Here is a 26,685-nt window from a genome sequence, read left to right as displayed (position 1 = left end):
TTTGATGATACCTATTTGTCCACTGTAAATTCTCTAAAGCAAGGCTCAGAGTCCCATAGTTTCTTCTTATACTTGATGATTTACACAGAAAAAAATCCCATATATGATACCATGACCTCATCAATACCCATACACCATATGTAATACAAATGGAGGTGATTAAAAAGAGTGGAGGTAACTGATTCCTGGGGACTGGAGTTCATTGCCACCAAGTGGAGTCAGGGAGGCAGCCTCGGTCTCTCCATTCTTCTTGCGGTTCACTTCCTTTGGGACAGGAAGTCTTCCCTGAGAAGCACAGGGACAGACGGACACACACACACAAAAGAGACACATTGAGTCATGCCTCTAAAACCACTGGAAAATTTTTGCTTCTCCCTCCCGCCTTTTATCCTTGAACTCCCCATGTTTTGCAGAGTTTACATATTAAACACAGTTCACCTGAATGTAAACATTAGGTCTGTGGGGGCATGAAGTAATTAAACACTAGCCGTCTTGGCTTTAGTAGAATCAAGTGCTTCTCCAAAGGCTGGGCCCCACGATGGAGGAGGCCGCATTCCCCAGAGTCAGGTTTCTGAAGACAGTTTCTAGTATCAGACAGGGCCCAACAGGAGGCTGGGTGGGAGGTGCTCGTAGGAGTACTAACATATTTTTTTTAAAGAGTTCAATGGCTGTGGTGGAAGGGGGATAACTGTCTTCTAATACATAGTAAAAATGTTTAAAGCATGTCACAACTGCACCAGTGTAACATATGTATGGTTTATTTTAGAATCGACTGACAAACAGTCCAGAGAGCCTTACAGGAAGGATCAGAAGTGGGCACCAAAGGCCGGGGAGTGTTTGGGAGGGAAATCATGTGGGCTGGAAGTGGGGAGGCAGGCAGTGATTGCAGAAAAGAGGAGATAGTGAGGAAGCCCAGGAGAACGGGAGATTCAGCTAGCTTGGGCTGACGGGGTATTCTAGTCCCTCCTCACAATTTTGATGAGTGTGGTTTTTGTGTTTCTGACTAGGAGAATCCAAACGTGACGTGACTGATAAGCCACTGAGCACCCACGGGGAGAAGCTCTCTGTCACAACCAAACAGCAAGCGGACAGGACAATGACAGAAAACAAAGGTCTTATCACAGCTAGATTTTATACCCCACTCAGATATGAAAACAGTGAATATTTGACAAGAGTCTCTTTTAGCCAAACCATTAATTACTGGAGTATTCTTGAAAAAAAAAATGATCCCTCATGGTTTTAAAAGATCTGCTGAGTTGTTTTTTTTTTTTTTTTCCTTTTGCTCAGCCACATGTTCTAACAGGATAGTGGTAATAAGCCAATTTGACTGGATATAAGTACTTGGGTTAAAGTGATAATCTGTGATCTGCAAATTATTGCATTTGAATATTTTTAAGAATTCAGAAGTCAGGAACTTCCAAACAACTTGAAACCAAAAAACTGTTTTCAGTAGCCCCAGAGTGAACCAAATATAACAGATAATTCAACTTTAAGAAGTCTTATTTACTGTATAGATTTTCCCATATTGAACATCTGGTGCACCTAAATTTTGTTTTTAAAAATCTTGGACTTTGAGATCATACATTTCTAGAATGTATATAAAATCCACTCAGTATTTAGTTTAATGCTCCAGTTTTACTTTGTGATTTAGAGGTTGCTTTGGTGCCATTAAATACCAACAGGACCAAACCAGAAAATTAAATTAAAATATAATTCATCACTTACACACATTTAAAGATCTAGATAAATTTCCGAAAGCATCATATTGGGCAGTTCCTGTTATTTGTGAAAACAATTTCAATCTTGAAATTTTAGCCTGCAATCCCAATATTTAAAAAAAGAAATTCACTGTAATCTGGGTGTCTTTAAAATAATGTTTGTTCCTCCTCCCCCGTCAACCAGTTAGCATCATGGTTAAGGAACAGGACAAACTTAAGTTTTGGACAAAGGAGAATTCAATGACTGCTAACTGTCATAGGCCTGGAAAGGGAAATCGTAAGTTCTTAACGTTTCACTCAACAACTATACTCTTTGCATATAAGGGTGGCCTTAAAACTGCCTACTTCAGACTTATTCTTAAGTGAGTATACAGAACACTAGTCAGTCCCTATCTCGGTCTTACTAATCTCTTATCTCTATAAAAAAAAAATACACAACAAAATGAAATAAAGAGCTGGGTGGGATCTGGGTAATTTGAAAAGAAGTCCTTCCAGGAAAAAAAAAAATGTGGAGGTATTTCAGATTTGTATTTACCATTTTTATTATTATTTTTCTCTCTTTTGAGGCCTCCAAATATTTGCACATGTCTTCCCTTCATTATTCATGTTCTGAGTGCCTTGGATCAAGCACTCTGCTAGATTTTAAGTCAACACAGACAAGAGCCGGCCCTGCCCGGCCTGACCTTAATTAACTTGCTGTATGGGAGACATCCAAGTAACAGGACAATGGCAAGGCAGTGGCGGGAAACCCTGCAGGGAGGTCTGCTAGGAGGCGCCCTGGGGAGCTCCTGGGGAGATAAAATTCTGTACATCCTCCCCTTGGAGGCTGGAATTTACTAGATTTCAGTCCTTACCTCCTGTCCCTCATTTTAAAACAAAAGTCTTTCCTTACCCTTTAAAGGAATTTTAAGTTTCTGCAGCAAGGCTAGGAGGTATCTTAAAGAGGAGACACAAAGATGTGTTATTCTCCACATGTCAGGCCTTGCAAGAATTCATACAAAAATTGTCCTGTCTTCCTCCATCATCCAGCATATAATGGTCCCTGTAGGACTGAGGAACTTGAGTAATCAAGAAGGCTGGTGGAGGGGGCAGAGATGTGGCCAGTGGCTCTGCAGACTGTTTTCCTGGATGTCCCCTAAGCTGATCTACCTCTGGTTGGACGGCCCTCTCTGCTGATGACTGTTAGTATATGAAACCTCTGGTTACTCAGTAATGTGCTTTGGACCAAGTAAGTCAAAATTATTTTCCGTATGATTATGCAAAGATGTGCTTTTCCAGAAGGTAACAGCTAGAAAAAGCACAAATACGTTATGCTTAAAATATTCTTCATATATTTAGAGAGGAAAGAACTTAAAATAGCAGAAGACCTGAATCCCAGGATCCTCTGTGCCAGTCTCCTGGAGCCTACCTCAGTGCAGGCAAGGCCCGGGGACCCAGCCTGGCCTTCCAAGAAGAAAGGGAGGCCCTGACGACCTCACTAAAGAACTTACCCAGTCTTGCCCTTCTGGTTGAGGCCACCAGTATCAAAGAGAGGACCTCTGGATGCCTGAATGGTGCAAGAACTAATGAAAAGACTATACTCTCCCTTCCATAATCACATCATACCCTCAGCTACCCAGGGGAGTTATGCCCTGAGGTGGCCGAGCAAATAATGTGTAGACTACACTGTGCTTGCTGGTGGTATGGTGGGTGGTGAGGTGGTGGGGTGTGGGTGTCTTTTAAGTAGACTTCCAGTATTTTAATTCACTTCCACTCCAATTCTATGAGGCCAGAACAAGTCTAGCTTAGGCAGGGCCCAAATCATTTTGTTCACCTACTTTCCTGCCAATGATTTCGACCTTGACCTTCAGGAATTCTCTGAAAGATTAAAGGTGATTCAGAATTGTTTTCTTTCAGTGCAAACTGCCAGTTGGCATAATCTCTTTTAATGTTGCCTGTCAGTAAAAGACAGGGAATTGCTAAAACCATTAAGGGTAAATAAGAGAGTTTCTCAAAATTGAAATGACAGTAATAGTTGGGGAGTCCTCTCCGTTGGTCAATTACACTTGTGCAATTTTTAAATGGAAATTTTATTTTCAAAGGACTCTTTTTTTATTAATTCCAAAATCAGTAAGTCAGTGGTAAAAAGTACAGTCCTCCTGCTTAAGGTCAAATTGATATTTACCCTTACAGAGAAAGTCCAAAGGTATCTACAGGAAAGACTGGTAAATGTTTTTGTTGGTTTTTTTTTTTTTAATGTTGCTAAAACCTAAAATGTAAATTTTACAAATTTTCTTCAGGCAGAGATTTGTCACACTTAAGATATCAGAACAATGAAAGCCTGTAGAAAATATTTTTAGGCCTAAAAGTTAGAAGAAAAAAAATACAGTACTTTTTTTTTTAAGTTCTTTCTGTTTTGGTTCATGGGCAATCTTATCAGACATTCAGGTATTATTACCAGACAAAACTGTCCTTATCTTATACTTTTAAGATATCTTTTAGTTTGATCATCATATTTGAGTTTATCTGCCTAGGAATGGAGCAAATTAAAAACCTGTAAAATGTACATTTGGTAAATTGGTTCCATAATTCTTAAATGAAAATTTGCTTTGAACTTTGGACTTGTTAAGAAAGGAAGATAATACAAGCTGTAAGAGTCACAGGACTTTAGAATATTCTTTTTCTTTTTTGTAGCATATGTTATTGCCAAGGTCATAACAGTATCAGGTTAAGGGATTATTATAGTAGACGATAATGAGTATTAAAATGAAAAACTCTTTAAAAAAAAATTGTTTCTAAATTGAAAAAAATCTTAACAAAATGTCAGCTAGAGAACTTACCTTAGGAAGTCTTCCCTCCATTTCCTTGTTTGGAAATGGTTCTTGACTGACCCAGACAGAAAGCTCTGGGTAATAAACCTGGAGAGAGAGAAAAGCACACACATTCAGATTAAAAACAGGAGCCACCCTGAAACCACATGGGATCAGCTTAATGAGCTCAATTCCCCACAACGGTCACTTATTTCCCAGTTGCAACTTTTGAGTGCTGGGGAAGCCCCTCAGCTCTTTCAGACTGTCAGGGTGCTTCTGAATGTACACTGCACTCCAGAGAGTTTTCGCTCAATGTCTTCCAAGACTAAGTCCAATCAAGCAGATATCACTCAATGTTACCTTCAGTATGCAAAGTGACAGCTTCACAGCTCGACTGGCTGAGCAAACTAAGGCACTGGAGAGGCCTAATTTTCAAAGTGTCCTTTGATAAGTATCCTCACAAAACTCCATATTTATGAGATAAATGTGCCAAGTAACCACCGAACGCTATTAAGGGTTATCCTGATCCTTTATGAGAAGGCTCGAGATTATGCACAAAGCATAAGAAGGAAAGGAAGAAGGATGTGCTTTCTCCCCAGATCCACGTGTCCATGGACAACACTCTGCCCAATTGCCGGGAAGGAGCCAGGGGACAGAGAGGGGTGGGGCAGGGTGATCCCTGGCTCATGAATGTGGGGGTGGGGCAGGGGAGGGACGAGGTGGACAGAGTGAGTCCAATTCTTTCGATCTAAAAAGGGTTATTATCATAGGAAGGTTGCTGACCAGCTGTTCTCCATCTCTGTAAAGACAGGAGTGGGGGTAAGGACTTAAATTACAAGTACAGATTTAGGTCAGCTATAAGGAAGAGCTTGGCCCAAGAACTGTTAAATTACTAAAAGAATTTAGAGAGGAAAACTGTGAAATCTTCTTTAAGAAATTTAGAAACCGAATCCAACGACCATCTGTCAGGGCTAATTTACATTTGATACAGCCCTGCTTGAAAGGAGGGGAGGAAATTAGGTAAGATTCCCTCCAGATCTGATTCTCTGAATGCTGTAAATAAGCTTCACATTGAATAAGTAGTAATAAGAATCACATCTCATTAATAGGTTAACAAACAGACTTATCTGTCTTTTTCTGTTGCGGGAAGCAAGATGTGGCCACCTAATCACCAGGCTACCTGCATGTTCCCAATGTCTGAGTCAATCGCTTGGTGGGGCCTGAGGGGGAAACAGGGATGGCTGTGCTGGCTCTGTGGGGACAGCCTGACAGAAAGCATCTGTGCTCAGTCCTGGTAACGCTCAGGGCACACCCCAGTTTTCAGAGCCGTTTTGCCTATATTACCAACTTTATCCTGATGATAAGCCTGTGAATAGGTCTTATCATTACAGAGAAGAGGAAACTGAAACTCAGAAAGGTCACCCGACTCGCCCAAAGTCACACTGTGTAGGACAGGCCTCAAACTCAAGCCAGGTTTCCCGGTTCTAAATTTCAGTTCTTCCCACAATCCCAAGTGCCCTCGAATTACCCCAGAATGCAAATTGCCTACCATCCCACTTTCAAAATTACACCGGTCCCCAGCCACCACACAAGTAAGTCTTTAATGTTTGAGGGCTCATCCTGCAAGAACAGTACCTATTTTCTGGCTTTGGGCCAGAAAATGCGTTCTGGGCCACACGGGTCCCCCAACCCCAACCTCCTTACTCTTGCTTGGTCTTCCTCTCCTCTGCTCAGCTCTTTCCAGGAGAATTCCACCATCTGCCTGTTTGGGACAGTCACCCTTGACATTCCCTTTAACCAGGAATGGATGAAGAAAACAAAACTACAATCTAAGAAATGTTTTTCTAAGGATGAAAAGAAAGTCACAGCACACAAAATCCCACTTTGGGCAATTTTAGGAGACCCCAAATTGGGATCCACTGTAAATTCACTTAATATAAATATATGTAAAATGACATCTCTACATTATTGCTTTTAAGGGTATGTTTTAAGTATAATTTAAAACATTACCCATATTAGCAAGAAATAAAGTTCCACTGTAAATCAAAATTGATAAAAATACATGTAGAAATTTAGTAGGCACATGGACAGAATGAAAAGCAAAATCAAGTAAATGTTATGTCTGTGTTCTTGTGCTTTTCTGTGGTATTCTTTTTGTGTGTGTATGATATTCCATTTTAACAAAATGACACTATGTCAGCATTTAACTTCTAGGTCCAAAGCATCAATACTGAAGCCACCCAAGTCTGATTTTAGGGAAAAATAGCTTGTCTCTCAGAAATTGTTTTACTTATTATTACAATTTTTTTCTAAGAACTTTACTTTTTTGAAGAAAAACAGCCAAGGACTTTTTGCCAATGAACTCAGGAACATGAGTATTAAAAAGTATAAAATATCTTCAAAATCCTGAGGACACTGCTCTTTAAAAAGTTACAAATCTGGGAAGCAAGTTATACTCACAGCAATTAAGAAAGCATGAGTGTTTGCGAAAATACAGAGGAAGGAAATATTTTATTGTTTTAAATTGGAGAACATGCAAAGGTTTTCCATAAATTCTGGGGAAGGTCAAAGTTTACGCTCATTGAACGTCAGTTGCTGTGCCTTTTTCTATAATGCTAGTTATCTCACTGATGACTAGGTTTAGAAACAACAGAACTGACATGAAGAATCACACTGGTTTAAAAACACTAATCATGATAGCTATGCATTTAGATATCCATGAGCAACTCTGAGGTAAAGCCAGATTTTTGCTTTCAAGTATATTTTAACCCACTATATATTTAAATATAGTTTTATGGAAAAAATGTACTATTTGATGTACTATTTGTATTTGATGGTAGGGCACTTGAGTTTCAATTATCTATCACTGCATACAAGTTGAGAATAAAATGCTCATGGTTTTTGCTTTTTAATCTTTCTTTTTTCAAGGCTTGTTTTATTCACAGGACAATGCATCGTGAAAAATAACTTCACTTTTTAAGTCTTTAAAGCAATTAGCTTGCCAATGATTATCACTTGGTATCCAAAGTAGAAAAACAAAATGTGCAGGAAATCAGAGACCACTCCTGCAAGGTCTCTCCCACAAAATGCCAACTAGATTACCACTCAGATTCTTTTTTTTTTTTTTTAATTTCTCAAGCTTTTCATGTCAAAACTTGCTATTTATGTTCCAACAGTACAGCCCATATCCAGAATCAATCTAACTGACGTGCTTCCTATCACTTTCAGCAAACTGCATGCAAAGTTTGAATTATATCTATTACCTGTTTCTAAATTTGTGTTTTCCTCTGTTCATTTACTGTCTTTATCAATATTTCTTTGGGGAGACTGTTCTATGAGCATGATCCTCAAAGGCAGGGTCATGCTTTATTCGGAGCCTAAGTATATCACAGACATGTGCTGCTTAGTGCATTTGTTAACGTACCTTCTCAGAAAGCTGCTTTGAAGATGTTGCATGGCTTGGTTGTTAACGACCATAATTATATTATTGTCTATCTTTGGTGGGGTTCTAAGTGCTTAAGGAATGGCCCTTTCATGACTTACCAAGGATAGGTGCCCACCCCTTGCAGTTAGGAGAGCAGACTAGAGCAGCAGGTGTTCACCCTGCATAATTAATTCTTTGAGCACAAAGAAGTATATTCCATAATCTCTCTGCCAATTAAACAGTGTGTATGTGTCTGCATGTATACGTGTTCTATTCTGCCTAGTTGGCTAGGAGGTTGTGAAACCTAGTGCTGTAATACAAGGAGAATTTCTGTGCACATACGTGCTCTTCATTTCTGCAGATACCTTTTGAAGTGGTGCTATAAGAATCTCCCTCAAAAGCCAGTCTGCTCCCAGGTGTTGCTGGTCACGTGAGAGGGCAGACTGTAAACTGAAACCATAAATGAGTTACAGGATCATTTTCTCTGAACAGCATTACATCAAAGAGTAGATGGTGCCAAAAGATGATGCACTGAGCTGTCTCTCTAGAGACCCAGTCTTAGAGATCTGCCTAAGCCCGTGAATGCTGCCTGGAGATGAAGTACACAGTGGGAGAAATGCATTGCAACGAGAAGACAAAAAGCTAAACATGCAGAACACTGGGTCATTCAGATATTGTTCATTCTGCACATTCTGGAAAGGAGAATGAGTGTTAGTTGGTCCCTAAGTTGGCAAACATTCTGGTTTAAAAACTAAGTGAAACATGCAGTGACCTAATTTAAATACACACACACACACACACACACACGCACGCACGAGCTGGATAATCACAGAGAAAACAGTAAAAAAACACCTGCCTATTGCCCTCAACCATAAATGCCCTCCTGCTGGAAAGGGAAGGGTAGACTTTTAGGCCATTGCTATATTACACCTGCTGACACTCTCAGTTTGTCCATGGCCTGGTAAGTTCTTAACCTGTGGAAATGGAAGAGACAATTGGGGTTCACAGCTCACAAACTGGTTAAGCCCATTGGCATTAACTCTGCTTCCGGTGCATATGTTTACTAATGGTACAGAAAATGTCCACATTTTATTAATATTATGCAGCAGGTTACGTTAATGCCCAACATGACATGTCAGGCAGGCAAAGGATTTGTAATTCTTTGTGAGTTGGGATGCTTGAAACAAGCTGTGTAGAGTTTTACAGTGGAATCCTCCAAATCCACTCTGCTCCCTGTGAAGCCATCTTGAGAGGCCGCTGATGACTATGTGGGAACCTGACAGCTGTGGAATTTTATTTCTAGATTTCAACCAGGCAGAGAAAGGAAAAGGAAATCTCCTCGCTGGCAACAAAATGCAAGTGTTTACATGTGAAATTAATCGTCAGCACAAAGAGCTTTTTACAGTCACCCTGTTCCACAATATAATATTCTGCTTGTTTGGCTGCTGAGTCTTTTACAACTTGATTTCTAAGAATAAGAGCAAAGGCGGAGAGGAGCGAGGAATCAAGGCAGGAGCAAGCCACAGAAGGTTAACAATGTTGTCCAACTCAGCTTTGTCACCACTCTTTAAAACCGTTTATTACGTGAGTTTTGGGAGTTTGGACGATGTGTGGTTCAAGGCGGGGTGCAGCAGGAGCAGCTGGCGAGCTCACCCTGGTGAACCCCAAGGTCAGCTGCGAACGTTTGTGCGCGCAAATTCCTCCTCTCATCCCAGCCTCATTCCTTTCCAAAAGGAACATGCTTAGCACAAAACAATCCACCTAAAGACTCCATAAATCCAAAAAAGGGAGTTACTGATCGAGGAATTCTCAGATTTCTGCCAAGGCACCCTCCCCTGGCCTGGACGTCAGCCTGGTACAGTAATCAGAGCCAAATTGTGGACTGGACTCAAGGAACTAAGTTCAACACTTCAAGTCTTGACTTTAAACGGGCGATTTTTCTTTTCAGAGATGAAGACAAAACAAAGGACAAACAGCTGATAACAGCCCTAAGTAAACCGGGAGAAAAAGCACAAGAATAAAGCTTGGAAACAAAACTCATAAGGGATATCTAAGAAGAGATTTTCCAAACAAAAGGAAAAAAACAAAGCAGATTTTTAAGACTCTGGTTTGAGATTAAGCCGTTTGTGGGTGAACAATAAGAAAGTAAAGGCCACAGAACAAGATATTTGCTCTTTTCAGCAGAAAAAAAAAATACTGTCCTTTGTTAACTAGCAGGAAAAAAAAAAAGCCCCTCAGGCATTTAAGCACAGCATAAGCTTTTCCTTGCCTCATGACCTCAACAAATATGTTAATAAAATCTTTTACCTCCCTGGAGTAGAACCAGAGTAAATATTTACTTAACACATCTGAGTTCTAAGTCTGGACCACCTCATTCCCTTATATAAGTTGGTTTTCATTTGTACCCAAGAAATTACAAACACATCTTGCAATGTTTCTCCTACTTGTAAGGTGAAAGGGAAGAAGTAAGGATGGAAGGGAAGGGAAAGAGGGAAGAGAAAGGAAGAAAGGGAGGAAGGAAGGGAAGAAAGAGGGAGGGAGAGAGACAGCGGGGAAAGAAGGGAGGAAAGCAAAAACCGTGTCGTCTCCAGTGCAGCAAGCTGCACTTGTGAATTTCTGAACTGTATTCTCTTCCACAAATGAGAGTAATACTGTTGACGTGCTTTCCAATACCAGACATCTGGAGTTAGCAGGACTTTTTCCAAGCACATTCCAAGGTTAATAGGAAACATTGAGACTTGCTTTTATTAGCTGGTTTGAATAATTTTAGGTATGCTGAGTTTCACCTTCAAATAACTATAAAAATTCTGATTTCTACTCCCCAAGAATGCTAAGTTTTCTTTCCTCTTGTCCTTAAGTTACCATGCTAGCCATTAAAATTTTATGAAAATTGTCACCTCAACGTGACAGAAGTCCTCATTCCTTTTGTTAAAGCCCTCAATCAAAGGTTGGTGAAACAAGTACTTATCTAGACATAAGGATTTGGGGCTTTCTTGGTCTGGGTGAATGATGAGATAGCTAGTTGCTTTTGAGGAGTTTGTGGACATTTTGAAGCATTCCTCCTGCTGCCACGTGCAAGACTGAACTTTCCAGAAAGTGTGCATTTTCTCCCCAAGGGCTCATTCCAAAAGAAGTTATTCACTCTTTCCATCAATGCACCCTCTTCTGCTGGCAGCTGCAAACCGCTTAGCATTTAGCAAAAGTCATTTCACAGTTCAATGCTTGTCTTGCTGTGTCTTGGTCATTTAAAGACTGTTGTCTCTTCACCAGCAAACGGCATCATAACAGATCACCAAATATAGAGGTAAAGTGGATTTCTATTGTAGGGAGGATGTAATTAAAATTGGTTTAAACCAGAGCCTAGTTGATTATCTTCTAAGAAGTTTGGCTTTAAAAAAAAAAAGGGAAAATATAGCCAGATCTGTATCCACATGCTCTAAGTGCTCAGGTCACAAAGAGGACACCAAGAGGCTTCGCATAACCTGCCCTCTATGAAAACCGGCAAAAAGCTAAAAGTACAAGAGGAATACAATTAAATTAGGATGGATGTGCCCTGTGCACCCCCTGGATTTTCAGCCCCACTGGGTGGAGCATGGTTTAATTCAGCAGTCTTCTCCCTGATGAGGGCTTGGTCAGGCAGTACCACGGGAAGCAGAGGAGACCTGAGCGGGCAGCCACCTGCCCAAATGGATAAAGACGGAGAGTCACCCAATGAATACCTCAAAAGGAATGCCAAACCAGGAGGCTAAATTCCCTGGGAAAGGGATCACATATTCTCCTTAACATGAAAAAGACAGCACTGGAAACTCAGAACTTCAATCCAAGTCCTGACTGCACTCTGTGACAAGAGAATACATTGACCTCATCTTGTGGGTTTTCCCCCTCTGTCCTTCTTCCATTGTAAACCAATCAGCAAAACTATACTTCTCCAAAAGAAGAGAACTACGAGCATTATATGTGAGCTATTGGAACCCACACCCACCAGCAGAGTATGTACATTTGGAGACCCACAGTTTTCTGTGAAAATGAATCCTGAAGTTCGTTATAATGTTGTTACTGCTGATTTTAAGCATGTTTTCCATGTGTACTCATTTAATCCTCAGGGCGCTGTTACAAGGATCAAATGCATCAACAGATGTAAAGTAACGGCCACAGGGTCTGGCGCAGTACTCACTGGATCTGGGTTAGCTGTCATGGTCATCCCTCCTCACCGTTTCACAGATGAGGATGCTGAGGGGGGCAGTCAGGGAGCCTGCTCAAGGTCACATAACCAAGAAATGGAGAAGACAGAATGCAAACCCAGCCTCTCCTCTCAGAGAGCACAGTCTGTCAATATTCATCTTCTCTGCCCTTTCCCTGCAGTGCCACCACTTAGACCCTGAGAGCTGGGGGCTGTCTCAATCCCCCAAGTAGGTGTTGAGCATCTCCACTTGGCGCCTTTGTGATGAAATTTAGATGGATTTCTGACATCTGCTATCAAGAGCAGTTTTCTCAAATGTATTTGTTGCTCTACTACCTGTGTTTCTGATAAATAGCTGCCCTTCAAAATAACTTACCCCCCAAAAAAATCAGCACTGTTTGAGGGCACAGAGGGTGTGCCTCCCAGTGTCCATGTGTTTCTACAGCCCTTAGAGAAAGACTGCTCTTTTTTTTTTAACTTTTTTATTGATTTATAATCATTTTACAATGTTGTGTCAAATTCCAGAGTTCAGCACAATTTTTCAGTTATTCATGGACAAATACACACTCATTGTCACATTTTTTTCTCTGAGAAAGACTGCTCTTATAGCAGCAACTCTGGCTTGGCTATATTAGGACTTTGGATCTAATTAAACCCAAGCAACACTGGTCACTACAGTTTTGTCTTTTTTCAATTTTCCCTAGAAGGAAATGTTCAGCACAATACAAATACCTAGCAAACACAGCACCTAATTACAAGGGGCATTTGCTGAGAAACCAAATTGTTTGAATATGACCCCTAAATGAACTTTCAAACAACTTCTCTGGTGGCCTAGCAATGGACAACTTAATTCAGAATATCTTTCAACAAATGCATTTGAAATCATGTTCACTGTAACTCTGCTTTTTAAAATTTCCATTGGAAAACAAACTGTTTAGTCAAGGGAGAATTAAACTCTTATCTTAATCAATGATATGCAGATAAACAAACCATACTCTACATATAAATATAAAGTGATCCTAGTTGAAGAGGAAGAAAATAAATACTTGTTAGACCAGAGGCAGTGTAGAAACTATTAAGAATGGTAACTCAGAAAGAAAAACAAATTTAACCTGACCACTCTTGGAAACTTTTAATTAATGTAGTAGAAATGCAGTCAGTTCTAAAGACAGAAAAATGGAAAAATGGAGATGGGGTAAGTAACCACTTGTTAGTTATTACTATCATGAAAGTAACAAATAGCAAGTAACAAGAAAAGTAGCGTTGGATCCTTAGACTACATGTAGAGTACTGCATTCAATCACAAAGATGTGGTAGCCCTCTGGTTTTGTCTAAACAATGTAAGAATAGCTGATCAATTTGGTAAAAATTCACATTAATTATCAGATGACTTGTTTCTATGATGCCAAAAAACCAAATTTAATTGAATTTCTGATTGAATTGCTTGTGACAGTGTAGACAGTTAATCCTGTATAATAAAATTAAAGTTTAAAAAGCAGTCCTCACAAAAAAAAAAAAAAAAAAAGGAAAAGAATAGACTTAATGAAGATGAAATGAAAAGATGTGGAGACTTGGCTCCCAGACCTTGATAACAAGATCAGAACAATTTAAGATTCTGTTATCAAGAAGTGAGCAAAATATCCAAGGGCCAGAGGCATTTCATGATAGACAATTAGAACCAAGTCTCCACAGGGCACCGTGAAATGGACCCTCAGTTATGGTCCAGAGCATCCAGGTTTCTGAAACAGTCAAACCAAGGTAATTAAGGATTAAAATTACAAAGATGTGAAGGGCTCAGAGAAGATGTGGGCAGAATTTCTGATGCTGTATTAACTGAATTGGTTGAGTATATATATTAAGTGATTATCCAATCAATAAATCAAGTATTTACTAAGTATTTACTTTCTGTGAAGTATTGAGTATTTGGTAGGTAGCTTTCAATACTAGAGAATGAACATCTTATCAAAGAAGATGCCCCATTAGTTTGGGCTGGAAGTGCCAAAGTAGCAAAGAAAACACATTTATTTTTCAAAAAAGTTTTTTAGAGCTAAGCCACCAAATCCTGGGACATCTATTCAGGAGAGGAGAAGGCTAGTTAATGAATTCATCTTTTCAAATTCAAATTCTTTTAACCATACAAGCACAGAAAGTCCATGATGTTGCATGTTTCAAAGAGCTGTTCCATTTCTTGCCCAGTATTCATTCTTCCAGCCAGTATTAACCAAGTCCCTACAATGCAGCAGGCACTAGGCTAAGTGTTCATCCATGTGCTGCCAAACCCACATGGCCCAATGAAACACGGAGGTGCAGCAACTGCCAGGCAATGTGCACAAGAGCACTTTTTTCCAATCATGGTCTCAGGAAGCCTTTTGGTAACTTTCACCATGATGACTTAATGAAGGGCACGAAACAGTACTTCTTGGAAAAGTACTTAATAGCATTCCCTTCCTTGAGTCATGTTTGTAAGTATTTTAGTCAATAAGTTTTATCCACCTAACTACAGACTCTAGTTTTTCCTTGACAGTTGTGAATGCTGGCTGCCAACCATGCAGTATCTTCTCCTAATTTCTACTCTTTCCTGTCCAAGAGCAGGTTCTATATCCGACACTGACTTCATCCAATAAAAGTGACCTCAAAAGGCCTGGACCCATTTTAAACACAACAACTTTTGTAGATTTCTCCCTGTTCAGCCACTGGACTGCAGTACTTTTCCCTGCTGGAACTGTATCAAACACAATTCAGACAGGAAGGCTGTTACCTGCCCCAGTAATCAAAGGACAGGGGTGTGTGATGGTGATCTGAGTAAGGGCTGGAGTGGAGAAGGGAGCAGAGCTAGAATGGGGCAGCCACACCAGATCTTCAGTGCACATTATGAACCTCCCTCTTGTTGGTATGTTTTCGGCTTGTATTTTTACTGGCAATGGCTATGCAACTATTCTCCCCTTCTTTCCAATCAATGGCTCTGGTTCCCAATTTCAGCTTAAAGGACAAACAGACCTTCCTTTCATCAGCCACATTCTCTTATATATCTTCCCCTTCTCCTTTCTGAACACGAGCTATGTTTGTACTTTAGTCTATGAAAGTGAGGATGAACACCGAACAAGCACACTGTAAAATCAAGAATTTAAAACTATCTCCAGCTAGATAATCGTTAACACTTTTCAGGCACAAAGCTTAGATTGGAAAGCAATCTGAGGTAATCACAGGCAATAATTTTATTTATGAAGATTTCATTACCTTGGGAAACCACAGCAGATTTATGCTGTACTGTCAAGACCGCCTCAGTCAGACTGCCGAGAGACAAACAGTGGGACGCATGCAAAACAACATTGATAACCTGGAACCCAACAGCACCCACCACCAACATTCCGGATGGGAATCATGACTCCACCCTAAAGTGACATTCCTCTTCCAGCCAATCATACCAAACGAGCCTTCTGGACTCTCTCAGGGCCTCTTCTGTCTACAGAAGTGTCAAAGAAGGGAGCGCAAAACTGAGGAGCTGTTTTTGTATTGTGCTTAGATTTCACTTAACTCTCCCCTCTTACCTCCCTGACCCTGAGCCTTCTTTATCCAGTAAGAGGGGTTTTTAGTGGCAAATTCATCATCTGTGTGTGGTGATCTCATTTTTTGGGCTATGCATTTTAGAATCTGAACTGTCACAACCCTGCAAAGTCTCAAGGTGAGCCACCTCGTTCTACCCAGAACTAATACACCTCCATGCGTCCATGAACTCTGACTCATTCATTCATTCCACAGACATTTACTGATCACCAAGGATGTGCCAGCTCCTGGATAGGTATCGGAGCAGTGGTCAGACTGGTTTACGGATGTGCAATCTATTCTAAGGTCAAAGAAGTTTAGAGTTTCCTTCCACTTTGCAGGAAAAGAATGCCAGTCAACTCCACCAGCTGTTCTAGAGTTCCCTCTCAATGATGAAACTTCTCCACATCTGAACTCACTATTCTGCCGACAGAGGAAAAGGAAAAAAAAAGGCATCACAACTTCAACTGGTACCATAAAGAGAGGGCTGATGCTCACATACTCACAATCAATGTTTGTGTTTCAAAGTTTACAATCTTGGAGGATAGAAAAGTATGCAGAAGTAAGCCAGCTACAAGTGGGATGCCGTGTGATGACAGTACAGAGCAGCATGAGATTTTCCTGCTGGATGTTCTGGGGTGAGTTTCATGGAGGAGTTGGCATTTAAATTCCGTCTGGAAGAAGAGCTTTATTTTGTCAGGAGGAGCATTCTTTCTAGGACTGAGTAAGCAAAGGCACAGAGGGAGGGACTCCTGGGGTGTGTTTGGAATAACAAGTGGCCTGGTCCCTCTAAGAAAATATATTCTACAGTAGAGAAAGAAAAGATGAGTTCACATAGTTCCTGGCATGGCTGCCCAGCCACAGAAATTAAATTTACAAAAGTCTGAACACAGAGGTTGAAAAAAAAAATTATTTGAAAATATGAGGTGGGAGTAGGCATAAAGAATCCAAGGAACAGTGCTTACCTATGTCACTCACTGAGGGACCTGGGGATCTGCAGGGGCTAAAAGAGCTAGTGAAATCGTTTCCTGCTAAAAACCTTGCAGCTGATGCCTTCTAAGGTAGGAGTCTGTGCTGTCTCCAGAGGAGATCCAGAAAAATCCTTCATCGACTTGGCTTACGCCAACTGATGTGTATCATGTGATGAGATTCCCTGAAGATGGTCACTAGATTACTGGCTAAATGAGTAACAGCCTGTAGGCCTCAAATTGTAAACAATTTTATCATGATGTAAGTGCTGGCTTGAACGCTGAATACCTAGGTCTGGCTAATCAGGAAGGACAGAGAGACCCAGCTGGGTGCCCGTGCTTACAACTGATGAGCAACGTGGCTCCACCCAGTGAGCCTCGCAGACGGGAAGCCTGGGGCGTCCTTCACGCAGCTGGCGCCGCAGCACACCTGCGCTGGCCAAGGGGACACTGAGGAATCCGCTGGCATTTGCCAGGGGAAGTGCTGCCACTTTCTCCTGAGAAGGAGGTTAAGTGTGCTCCCTTCCTCCTTCCCAGTTCCTTCCAGCTGGGCACCTTCCTTCTCTCCGCCACTCCACCCCAGCCCAAGGAGAGGGAGAGGCAGCAACAAATTAAGCTTATGATCCATGAGAAAGTATATGTGAGTGAGTGTGTGTACTCTTTTCTGCTGGGCACAATCAAAGGAGAGACAGGCTGGAACCTGAGTGAGAGCCTCAGGCCATCTCTAAGGTGCCTGCTCAGGGCTTCCTCGGGCTCAGCACCTCAAGTCCCTGACTGCTAGGTCTGTCTGACAGCAGAGGCCCTGACCAGGGAGGAGGACATTCCCTACTGCAGCAAAAATGCATGGTGCTCACTCCTGTAAGCATTCCTTTCTACTGTATTCCTTTTGTCTGAAATATGCTTTTCTCTCATCTAAATCTATGCAAATATTCTTTTCTAATTTTTTAAATTAAAAAAATTTATTTTTATACAATTTGTAAAGGTTACTTCCCATTTACAGTTACTACAAAATATTGAAGATATTCCTCATGTTGTACAGCACATGCTTGAGCCTATTCTTCACCTTCATCCACGCAGTATTTATTTAGGACTGGTGCTCAGCCCTTAAAAATCTTAAGAAGGCATAGTGCCTGCTCTCAAGGAGCAGTCTGGTTGCAAATTTTTGTGCCGCTGACAACCAACTGTTAATGGAACAATATAGGGAGGATTCTGAAATCATATTCAGGCTGAATAACAATAATGAGTGCCGAGGCCTCGATTAGCGACATCTGCCACAGGCGGAGCAGGAGTCAGTGGTGGCAAGCACGCTATGTATTTGTCACCTCTGGGTCTAGCTTAATTTCTACCTCCTTAAAAATTTTTTTTGCCTATGGTTCCCCAGTCCTTAGTAGTACCACCCTTCTGCATCTTACAATTTAGCACTAAATTATATTGCAAGACATTGTTTGAATTCACCATGCATGTTAGTCTTCCTGCCACAACTAAAATATAAATCCACTGAAGGTACTGGCTAACTGTGCACCTTCTATAATGCAGAGAACTCAGCACAAAGAAAATGCTCAAAAAAAAAAAAAAAACAAACCAAAAAAAAACTTGTTCAGTTGACATAGGGATTGACGCTTAATCCCTCTGCTAACTCTTCTCATTTCTTCAGTTTCCTCAGACATGGCACCTTGGTTTTCTTGGGATTTTCATATGACAGAATCAGATTACACTGGAAATAAGTAAAGGCTTTAAAGTTCCAATACCGGGAGCAAAGCTCCTCCTGGAATCCGGAGGTGATTTTTAGGGCTGCAGGGAAAGTTGCTGTGAGTTTTGAGTACCACAGCTGGATCAAACCTAGAGAGCTAGCATCTCACCAGGTTGTTCAGAGCTGGCTCTAAAAGCTGAAAAAGGTGAGCAGTTGCAAGCCACTCTTTTTTGGCAAGTGGCTTTATGGTTTAATCTCAATTTTTTTCTCTTGTTAATAAATAATGGAAAATAATTTGCCATGGAAACTAAAATTACATTCACTTCAACTCCCTAGCTTTTTAGAAGAATGTGAGGATATAAATTACTTTTACTTCACCAAAACTAAACAAGATTAAGTCATTAAGGATGAACTGAGTTTGAAATCTGCAGATACTAACTACTATATATAAAATAGATAAATGAGTTTACACTGTATAGCACAGGGAACTATATTCAATATCTTGTAGTAACCTATAATGAAAAAGAATATGAAAAGGGATATGTGTATGTATATGTATGACTTAAGTATTATGCTGTACACCAGAAATTGACCCATTGTAAACTGACTATACTTCAATAAAAAAATGCAGAAAGTCCTGCTTAATAGATATAAGCATGCATAGACCAAACATTTACTGTGCTTCTAACATATATTTAATACTTTATTAAGCACTGTATATGAAGTTTATAAGCCCTCTGGGAGCCTATAACTTAGTTGGTCAACGGAAGAAATGCATGTGATCCAACGAACAAATAATGCAGGAGAGTACAATCTAATGTTACACCAGGTTAATACCATGTCATTGTTACTAATAACTGAATTGATATTAGAATTTAGTTGAGAGCCATACTAATGCTTAAATCCCAAACCATTAGAGCTGCTAATACTCGTCATGCACTAACAGATCAATTTCAGGACCACCGCTGTTTTTTAAACCACTGAAATGAAAGATTCTTGAAGTGTCCCTAGGTGCAAAATATGTCCAGAAGTACCCATTTTAGATAAATTTAGACCCAATAAAGGATATTTTAATAACCATAATTTTTACAGACGTGGGCTGAGATTTATGGCTCACCTGTTTTCCAGTTCAAAGCAATACAGCGGTTTAAAATTAGAATATTTAAATATATCTTGATCAACCAAGATGACACAGTCCAAGTACATTCAAAACATTTCCCTCTGATGTATTCAAACTGGATTTGCTGGTAAGATTTCCTTATCCTGAGTCTTTTCCTATATAACAAAGGAATTATTCAGGTAATTCAGGCAAGTCTTCCCACTCCTACCTCACTCCAGTAACATTGTGAATCAGACAAAAATCAGGAGGTTTTTTGTTTGTTTTAAGCATCACTATTCAAGTAATTATTTCAACCCTCCATTTCACTTTGGTTGTGAAGATAAAGCCTTAAAAGACTTTCCAGCCAGAAACAGCACTAAAAAAATATGTACAAGAGCAAGGAAGCCACAGTACTTCACTCCAAGGCTCCTGCTCAGTACAGTGTAGATGAACACTTAAAGTGTAAACTCATAACCTGGAGGTTACTCATTTGGTCTAGTAAAGTACTCCTACTTCAGAAGTGTACTTTCTTATTTTAAAGTATTCATCTTAGGGTTTAAAATAAAGTGAGTTCCTTCAGTGTATTTATGAAGATCTGATTTACATGCCAGATTTTTTTTAAGAATCTCATCAGGTTAAAATAAAATGATACTTTAAATAACTGTTGATTCCAAGATTTCTGCTCAAATACCTTCTCCTGCCTGAACTATCTATTTAGCTCAAGAGGAAGTGGAACTGGGGCTAAACCCAGATAGATCATCCCTACTGTCCTAATTCCCCAAACAATTCCCAATTCTCCCCTCACAATGTGCCAGAAGGCCTGGTGAAAGAAGACAGTACCATATAAAATTACCCTCCTAGGTACTCTTCAGCATCTCCACAATCAAGAATTACTGAGCAACTTGTACATTTACATCCAAAACCCAATGGCACAGCTACCATTAGGACCTCTCCCTCCTCAATCTCTCTTTCTTTAAACAAGAAAATCTTATGTTACTGAAGAGATTAATTGAAAGAGTCTCCTTGTAAGCCCATGAATGCCACTTCACAGACGGTACAGAAAGCAGAGCTCTATGAACAGTACAATGGAGTCAACTCATCTTTTTGAAAAGCTCAGCATTGGTCTTAGAGAGAATCTAATAATTGTTCCAATTCCTAGCTCTCTGTTAAAACATAACGAGCCTATGCTTGTTGCCACTGTTGAGTCCATGGCACATCCACACTTGGAGGCAAATTTACAGCACAGAGGGTAGTCATGTTGACAATCAGGACTTAACCTTGACAGTGAATTAAACAATTTTTTTCAAACTATTCAATAAGACTGCTCATTCTGAAGTATTTTCTTCTCATTGATATATCTGAAAGCAAGTACCTTTAAAATAAAACAGCTAAGTAAATATCGAGGACCCGCATAAAATATAACCTTAGAAATTAAAATTTAACAAAAAGCCAACTACAAATTAAAGAAATACTGAAGAGCTCTGCAAATTCACAATATCTTGTTAATTGCAAAAGGGAAGAAGGACTGGAAAAAGGTATGCTTACTAGAAAACTTAAAAAGCTGGGGAATGAGTTATTGAAAAGAACATTCTGGAAAACTACGATAAGACAAAACACACTCAAAATTAAAACTTTTTACAGTACTCCTGAGATGCACAACCCCAGATGCACTGTAATCTATGGAAATGGCGTCCCCTGGAGTTGTGCTCAAAGGGTCTCATAGTGCCTTGCAGAGTTAACAAAGTGGTTGTTTTTTTTGATAGTGTAAAAGGCACACTAGGATGCTTTCCTGTCTTCAAACTATTGTTGCAAAACATTATCATTTTAGGGTATGTCAAATGTCTAAATAATGAATAACTGTTTTGAATTCTGGAGTCTCCTAGTTAATTTCTTACACTGGAATGAGCTGATTATACATTTGTATTTGGAATAAGCCCTTTACTCAACAGGTCAAATACACTGAAATTAGATCCTCTTTAGTGCTTTAAATTATGTAAGTGAAAGTATATGCTTAACAGAAAAGGCATGTTTATGTATTTTCTAGAGGTGGGTAGGTGTTAAGTCCACTGCCTCCCTAGCACTAGTTTGTATTGTATATGGGCTGAGTCTTTAAGTCACTTACAGAGATCAGCAAAATATTTCCAGTTTTAATCAAGGAAAGAAAATAACCTCATTTTGCCAAAAAGGAGAAAGGGAGGTGTAAGATACCTCTAACACCAGTTAAAAAATACATAATCAAAACTTCTTTTTACCTTAATATGTGAAAAGACTTTGAAGAGCTCAGACCTCCCGGAATAAGAGAATTGCTAGAAAGTTAGTTGGAATCACCCACAGACAATAACTGTCGGTGGTTTCATTTCAGGCAATGGGCTTGTGCCAAAAGGGACTGACATCTTGATGAAAGGATCACCAAAAAGTTGTGAGAATTTTTCCATGAGGAAAAATACTTCCAAGAACAACAAATTGTGATTTTTCATTCTGCCACCATACATAAATGACAACTGTAAGAAATTAACAACATGTAATAACAATTCAAATTTGCTCTTCTGCATTCAAATCGTTCCAACTTTCATTCTCGGCTTTGGCACACACACTTGCCTTCCACAAAGCTCACTCCACTCACTACTGTGGAAATATGATATTTACTCTTTGAGCTTCATCTATAGGGCTAGTTTTGGCAGAGTCAGTGGTCAAACTGCTGTTGAACCAAATTGGTCACCTAACATATTACAACAGACATGAATCTCCATGGTCTATCTATGATGTCACAGAGGGTAAGGCTCCCCGATAAAGAGCTAGAAGACAAGGTGATGTGAGCAGTCACAGTAAAAGGTAATTAAATAAACAAAAATCCTTTGCAGCAGTTTATTTTATTACCATCCTAGAACTCTGTGACAATGGCTAACTGGGAATTTAATATGAAGTTAGGTACCATCTGCACAAAACCCACTGATTAATTTTCTGTTTATCTCTGCCCTTCTACCTCAAGTTCCTTAATTTGGTTGTTCTCAATCTAAGGCCAAGCAACTTCTATGTTATTTAGTGCTTTGACACTCATCTGTTGAAAGGATAGGTGGGGCATACACACAAAATAAAGAGCTTATTTATTAACAGAATTCAAACTGAACTCACTTAATTGCTTCTGATTCATTTTTCTCTTTGGGAGCTTATATTTGGATTGTTCTCAAAGCAAACATCAAGTATATCAGATTCAATTTTGATTCATTAAATTCCACCCTCATTTAAAAGAAAAACTGAAAACTAAATTTGTAAATCACATTCTAAGTGGCAAAGAGGTGTTTCAAAGAGCATAAACATCTGCAATAGGGCATGCTGTACTTAACTGAAAAGTTTCATGACATTTCTATTATTTTTTCAGTTCAATTTTAGTTCCATTGGGGAAATTTTTTATAGAGGATTAATATACTTATTGAGCTGTTTTTAATGTATATTTCACCTATTTCTTTATTTAATTAGTCATCAAACACAAAACTACCTCTTCTGTGGGTAATAATGCTTGTCAGAAATAATTACACTTTCATTTAGAGGATAACATGCTTGTCTTCTAAAACTGAGATGTCTCTCATAACCAAAGTTATAAATCAACAACAAAAAACACTAATTATATCTGAGATACAACAGACAGAGTATATTAATATTAAAGTCCATGCTCTATGTATATATTGCTTTTAAGGATAGCAGATACTATAGCTGCTGGATAAGCTGGACACAGACGCCCACATTTTGGCTAAGTTCTGGCTATCTCTAATAGAAGACCCATTGCTTTGTTTGAGCCCTACTGCTGCCACCTCTTCCACACATGTCACAACATATCACTCTTCTTAAAGAACAGAACAGGTTCTGTTGTTCAAGTTAAATAAATCTTCACTTCTGAAAAAGGAATTTGTTTTCTATTCAAAATGATTGAAAATCAACAGACCCAATTCCTAATTCACTGCATCCAATTCATATTAAACAGTTGGGCTGCAAAGCTCCCCATGCTGGAGATAGAACCTTTGAAAGGTCAGATGGGGTAGGAACAATGAAGGGTTGAGGCGGGATGAAGGTGGGTGGTTGATATTTACATGAAATAAAGACTGAGGAGAAGCAATTGAGAATTTCCTCTGAGGACCAGTTCTTACCATTTTGAGAATCATTAACAGTCTTGGCCTTGCACCCTCCCTCTCTTCAGTCCAGGGAGACCAACCAACCTGCAAAATATGTTTAAATACAGTAGACAAATTGCTTCACCACAGGTCAGCAAACGAAAAATGCCTGTTTAGAGGTTACAGACAAATAATCATTTTCTGTGGTTAAGCTACGTTACATGCAAATTATTGTAACCAGTGGGGCTTCTGAAAGAGCTTTCCAATTAGTCTATAGGCTTAAACAGGGGACAAAGGAATCCCTGGTACCTCGCTTTGCAGAGTCCTGGGCTATTCTTAGTGTTGCGTTCATCTTTAAATTGCAGGAGTTCAAAAGGTTTAGCAACTTAAAAGTAGAATCAAGTGATAAAAATAGATTGTTTTCTGGCTGCTCTTTGTTCCCAGACATACTACTGGCAGTATATTTGCAATCAAGACAGCAGAATAGGAATCAGCCTTCCACCGTGTAGTGTAATGCCTCAGAGTGGATATTTTTGGAAATGGCACTGCATTACATAACCTTTCGTGTTTAAAAAAAAAAACAAAAACCCACACTGGGGGGGGGGGGGGAGAAAGTCAGGAATATACACCATTATGCCCTTCTCTCTAAACCAAATAAACATTAATGTACATGCTGCAGTGATTTTCCTCTCATCCTTTGTGTCATCAGAACACAGTTCTTTTGTTAACACAAGTTATGACAAAAATTAAGATGAATGGAGAAACTAAAAGTTCTCTAACAGGGTATCATAAGCTCTTAGAGTTTTCCTATGATGGTATTACAGATACATATAAATGCAAATCAGATTATCGTCATCATCAAGCAAAAGGCAGTCGTTTATTTTTAAACCCTCCCTCCCCCAAAGTTCAACTGCTTTATAAGAAAATGCAGAAAAAAGTGTTGCAAGATCGAATGCCTAAAAAGACCCTTGGAGGCGACAGCAGCTTTGAAAGAGTAATAAAGTCTAAGGATGGAGGGACACAAATTAATTTTATAAAGGGGGGGGGCTTGCATGCACCAAAGTGCATCTAATGCAAAGAAACGAAACAGTTCCTAACAATGCTTTATGAGCAGTAAGAACAAAAATTAACCACACCAACAAGGAAAAAACCCCACCCCTTTCCAAAAGAATTCTCCCTCTTAACTTGTGCATTTTTTTTAAGCCCAAGTTAAATTCCAGCCTGAAAGCAGCAGGACCAAAATGCCAAAATTTCTCCAAGGTACACGCTTCAGCTCCTTAAAATTTAGAAGGAAGAAGCATGAACTCTGCAGGGTTGAAGGGTCCAGCTAAAGAGCAACGGCAAGAAATCGACACAAAAGAGAAAGCAGCGCTCCCGGCCGGGGATGGGAATGGCATATACTTACAGACAAAAGCCCCGCTCCCTGTTCACTCTCTCCTCTCTACACCTGAAACACAAATGTGGATGAAAAAGGGTATCATGCTAGAAAGACAGCTGGGGGGTGGGGGAGGGGGAGGGGGAGGGAAAAAGGGGTGGAGGAAGAGGAGGGAGGAGGGGGAAGGGAAACAAAACCCAACCGGCTTCACTTCCAAGAAGTGCAGCCTAGTGAAAAGAAGGAGGGGAAGGTCTCCCTGCCTCGCTCTCTCTCTCCAAGAGTGTGTGCCTCTTTCTCTAAGAGTCAGTTTCTCTCCCTCTCTCTCCCTCTCTCTGCTGCTAGTGTGCTAGTGAACAATGAGCTAATTCTGATGGGCTGGCGCGGCGCCAGCGCCCCAGCCTTGCTGCCACTGTGCTGCCGCGGCGGAGCCAGACTGCTTACTCGGCAGGAATCGGCGACTCGGGGCCCGGTCGGCGAGCGGCCAACGCGCGCGCGCTAAGGTCCCCAGCACCCCGGCCGCCCCGCGCGCTGCGCCGCCCCCACTGCGCCCGCCCGGGCCTGGGGGACAAAGGGGCCTGAAGATCGGCGCGCCGCCCCCGGCCCCGCCCCCCGAGCGCGGCGCGCACACACCCCGGCCCGGCCTCTCCCGCCCCAGCGGGCTTCTCCGCTTGGACGTGCGGTTGCTTTTCAGACAAATAAGGAGGCGGAGGAGGCGGTTTGGGGGTGCGCCAGGCGTGAAGGCGGCCAAAGCGCTGCACAGCCCGGCGGCTGGCCAGGGCCGCGGGGAGAGGCGGCGCGGCCCGTACTGTAATAATAAACCTGCAGCAGAGGGCATCTGAGGGAAAGAGGACGACGACCGGCGGCAGCCGCCTTCCCTTTTATGTGCCTGTCCTGAACTGAGCAGAAAATGGTGCCCGCGGCGGCGCGGAGCCGCACACACACACACAAAGAGCAGGCATTGCACGCGTTTGCGCATGGCCCGGGTCGGCCCCGCCGGGGACGCGCGCCCCGCTCCTGGCCTCGTGGAAGCCCTCGGCCCGGGCACCCCAGCGGCCCTGCGCGCGCGCACGTATACACAAACACACACACACGCCTGCAAAACACACACACACACACACACACACAACTGCAAGAGCTGAGATCTGGTGTGATCAGCCGAAGACACACTCCCCAGGAGCTCCCTTCTTCCCTGAAAGATTTAGCAGGTTCCCCACTTTCAGCCTCACTGAAATTGTACTTTATAAAATTGGACATTGCATTTTGAAAAAGGTTCTTTGCATTTCTGAGGGTTTTTTAAAATGTCATTTATCTTATTTAAAATCTGACCATCGTTTCATAGTAATGTAAACTCAAATTTTTTGTTACAAATTCGAACAAACTGGTTTTGTTGCCAGACAGGATATAATTTTATGGTAACTGTCAGATGTTAGAGGGGAAGATTATTTCCTAATTAAATTACTTGGCCAAGAGAAAAAGATATAAAGGGTCATAATATCTTTTAAATTTGCCATCAACATTTTACTTCTAGTCACTGAAAGCAATGTTTTCCATGATCACAGTCAAAAGAAAAAGGTGGGGTGGATTTACATAACTAAATTCTTAAACATGTGTTTATAGAATGTCTTTTTTTTTAGATTTAAGTGTTTTTGAGTACAGAAAAGTACACCTTAAAAAGCAATATTCTACACTTTTAATTATAAATAATAAACTATAAGCTCATTGCCTGGACTGTAGATCTCCTTTTGCACTACAAAAGCAGCAGCAAATACTGATTAGACTGCCAGTGGATGCCA

General features: G+C 40.6%; 1 protein-coding gene across 8 annotated transcripts; it reads right to left on the bottom strand.

Moving 5' to 3' along the window:
* Window positions 1-79: 79 nt before the first annotated feature.
* On the bottom strand, window positions 80-26,458 carry NREP (neuronal regeneration related protein). Of its 8 annotated transcripts, none has more exons than XM_074360468.1 (6): window positions 25,334-25,449; window positions 24,923-24,964; window positions 23,554-23,622; window positions 6,212-6,298; window positions 4,538-4,615; window positions 80-285 (listed from the first exon to the last, which is right to left on the bottom strand). In XM_074360468.1, the coding sequence occupies exons 3-6, from the start codon at window positions 23,566-23,568 to the stop codon at window positions 160-162; spliced, it is 306 nt and encodes a 101-aa protein (XP_074216569.1). In that variant the 5' UTR covers window positions 23,569-23,622; window positions 24,923-24,964; window positions 25,334-25,449; the 3' UTR covers window positions 80-159. The 8 variants fall into 8 exon arrangements, 6 of the variants coding, with proteins under 6 accessions (XP_074216569.1, XP_074216570.1, XP_074216571.1 ...); XM_074360469.1 differs by lacking the exon at window positions 25,334-25,449 and adding an exon at window positions 25,153-25,265; XR_012505588.1 differs by lacking the exon at window positions 80-285 and adding an exon at window positions 8,297-8,381 and having other exon boundaries at window positions 4,567-4,615; window positions 25,334-25,999.
* Between the last annotated feature and the right edge of the window lie 227 nt (window positions 26,459-26,685).

This window comes from Camelus bactrianus, chromosome 3, assembly GCF_048773025.1.
Source record: "Camelus bactrianus isolate YW-2024 breed Bactrian camel chromosome 3, ASM4877302v1, whole genome shotgun sequence".
Taxonomy (NCBI): Eukaryota; Metazoa; Chordata; class Mammalia; order Artiodactyla; family Camelidae; genus Camelus; species Camelus bactrianus.
This window is presented reverse-complemented; position numbering and strand designations above follow the sequence as displayed.

Coding starts and splice junctions, on each gene's coding strand:
- NREP (XM_074360468.1), bottom strand. Junction 4,616..6,211: donor GAGAGGAAGACCAAGCAAGA/GTAAGGAGGTTG, acceptor CTCTCTCTCCAG/GTTTATTACCCAGAGCTTTC. Junction 286..4,537: donor TGGAGGGAAGACTTCCTAAG/GTAAGTTCTCTA, acceptor TGTGCTTCTCAG/GGAAGACTTCCTGTCCCAAA.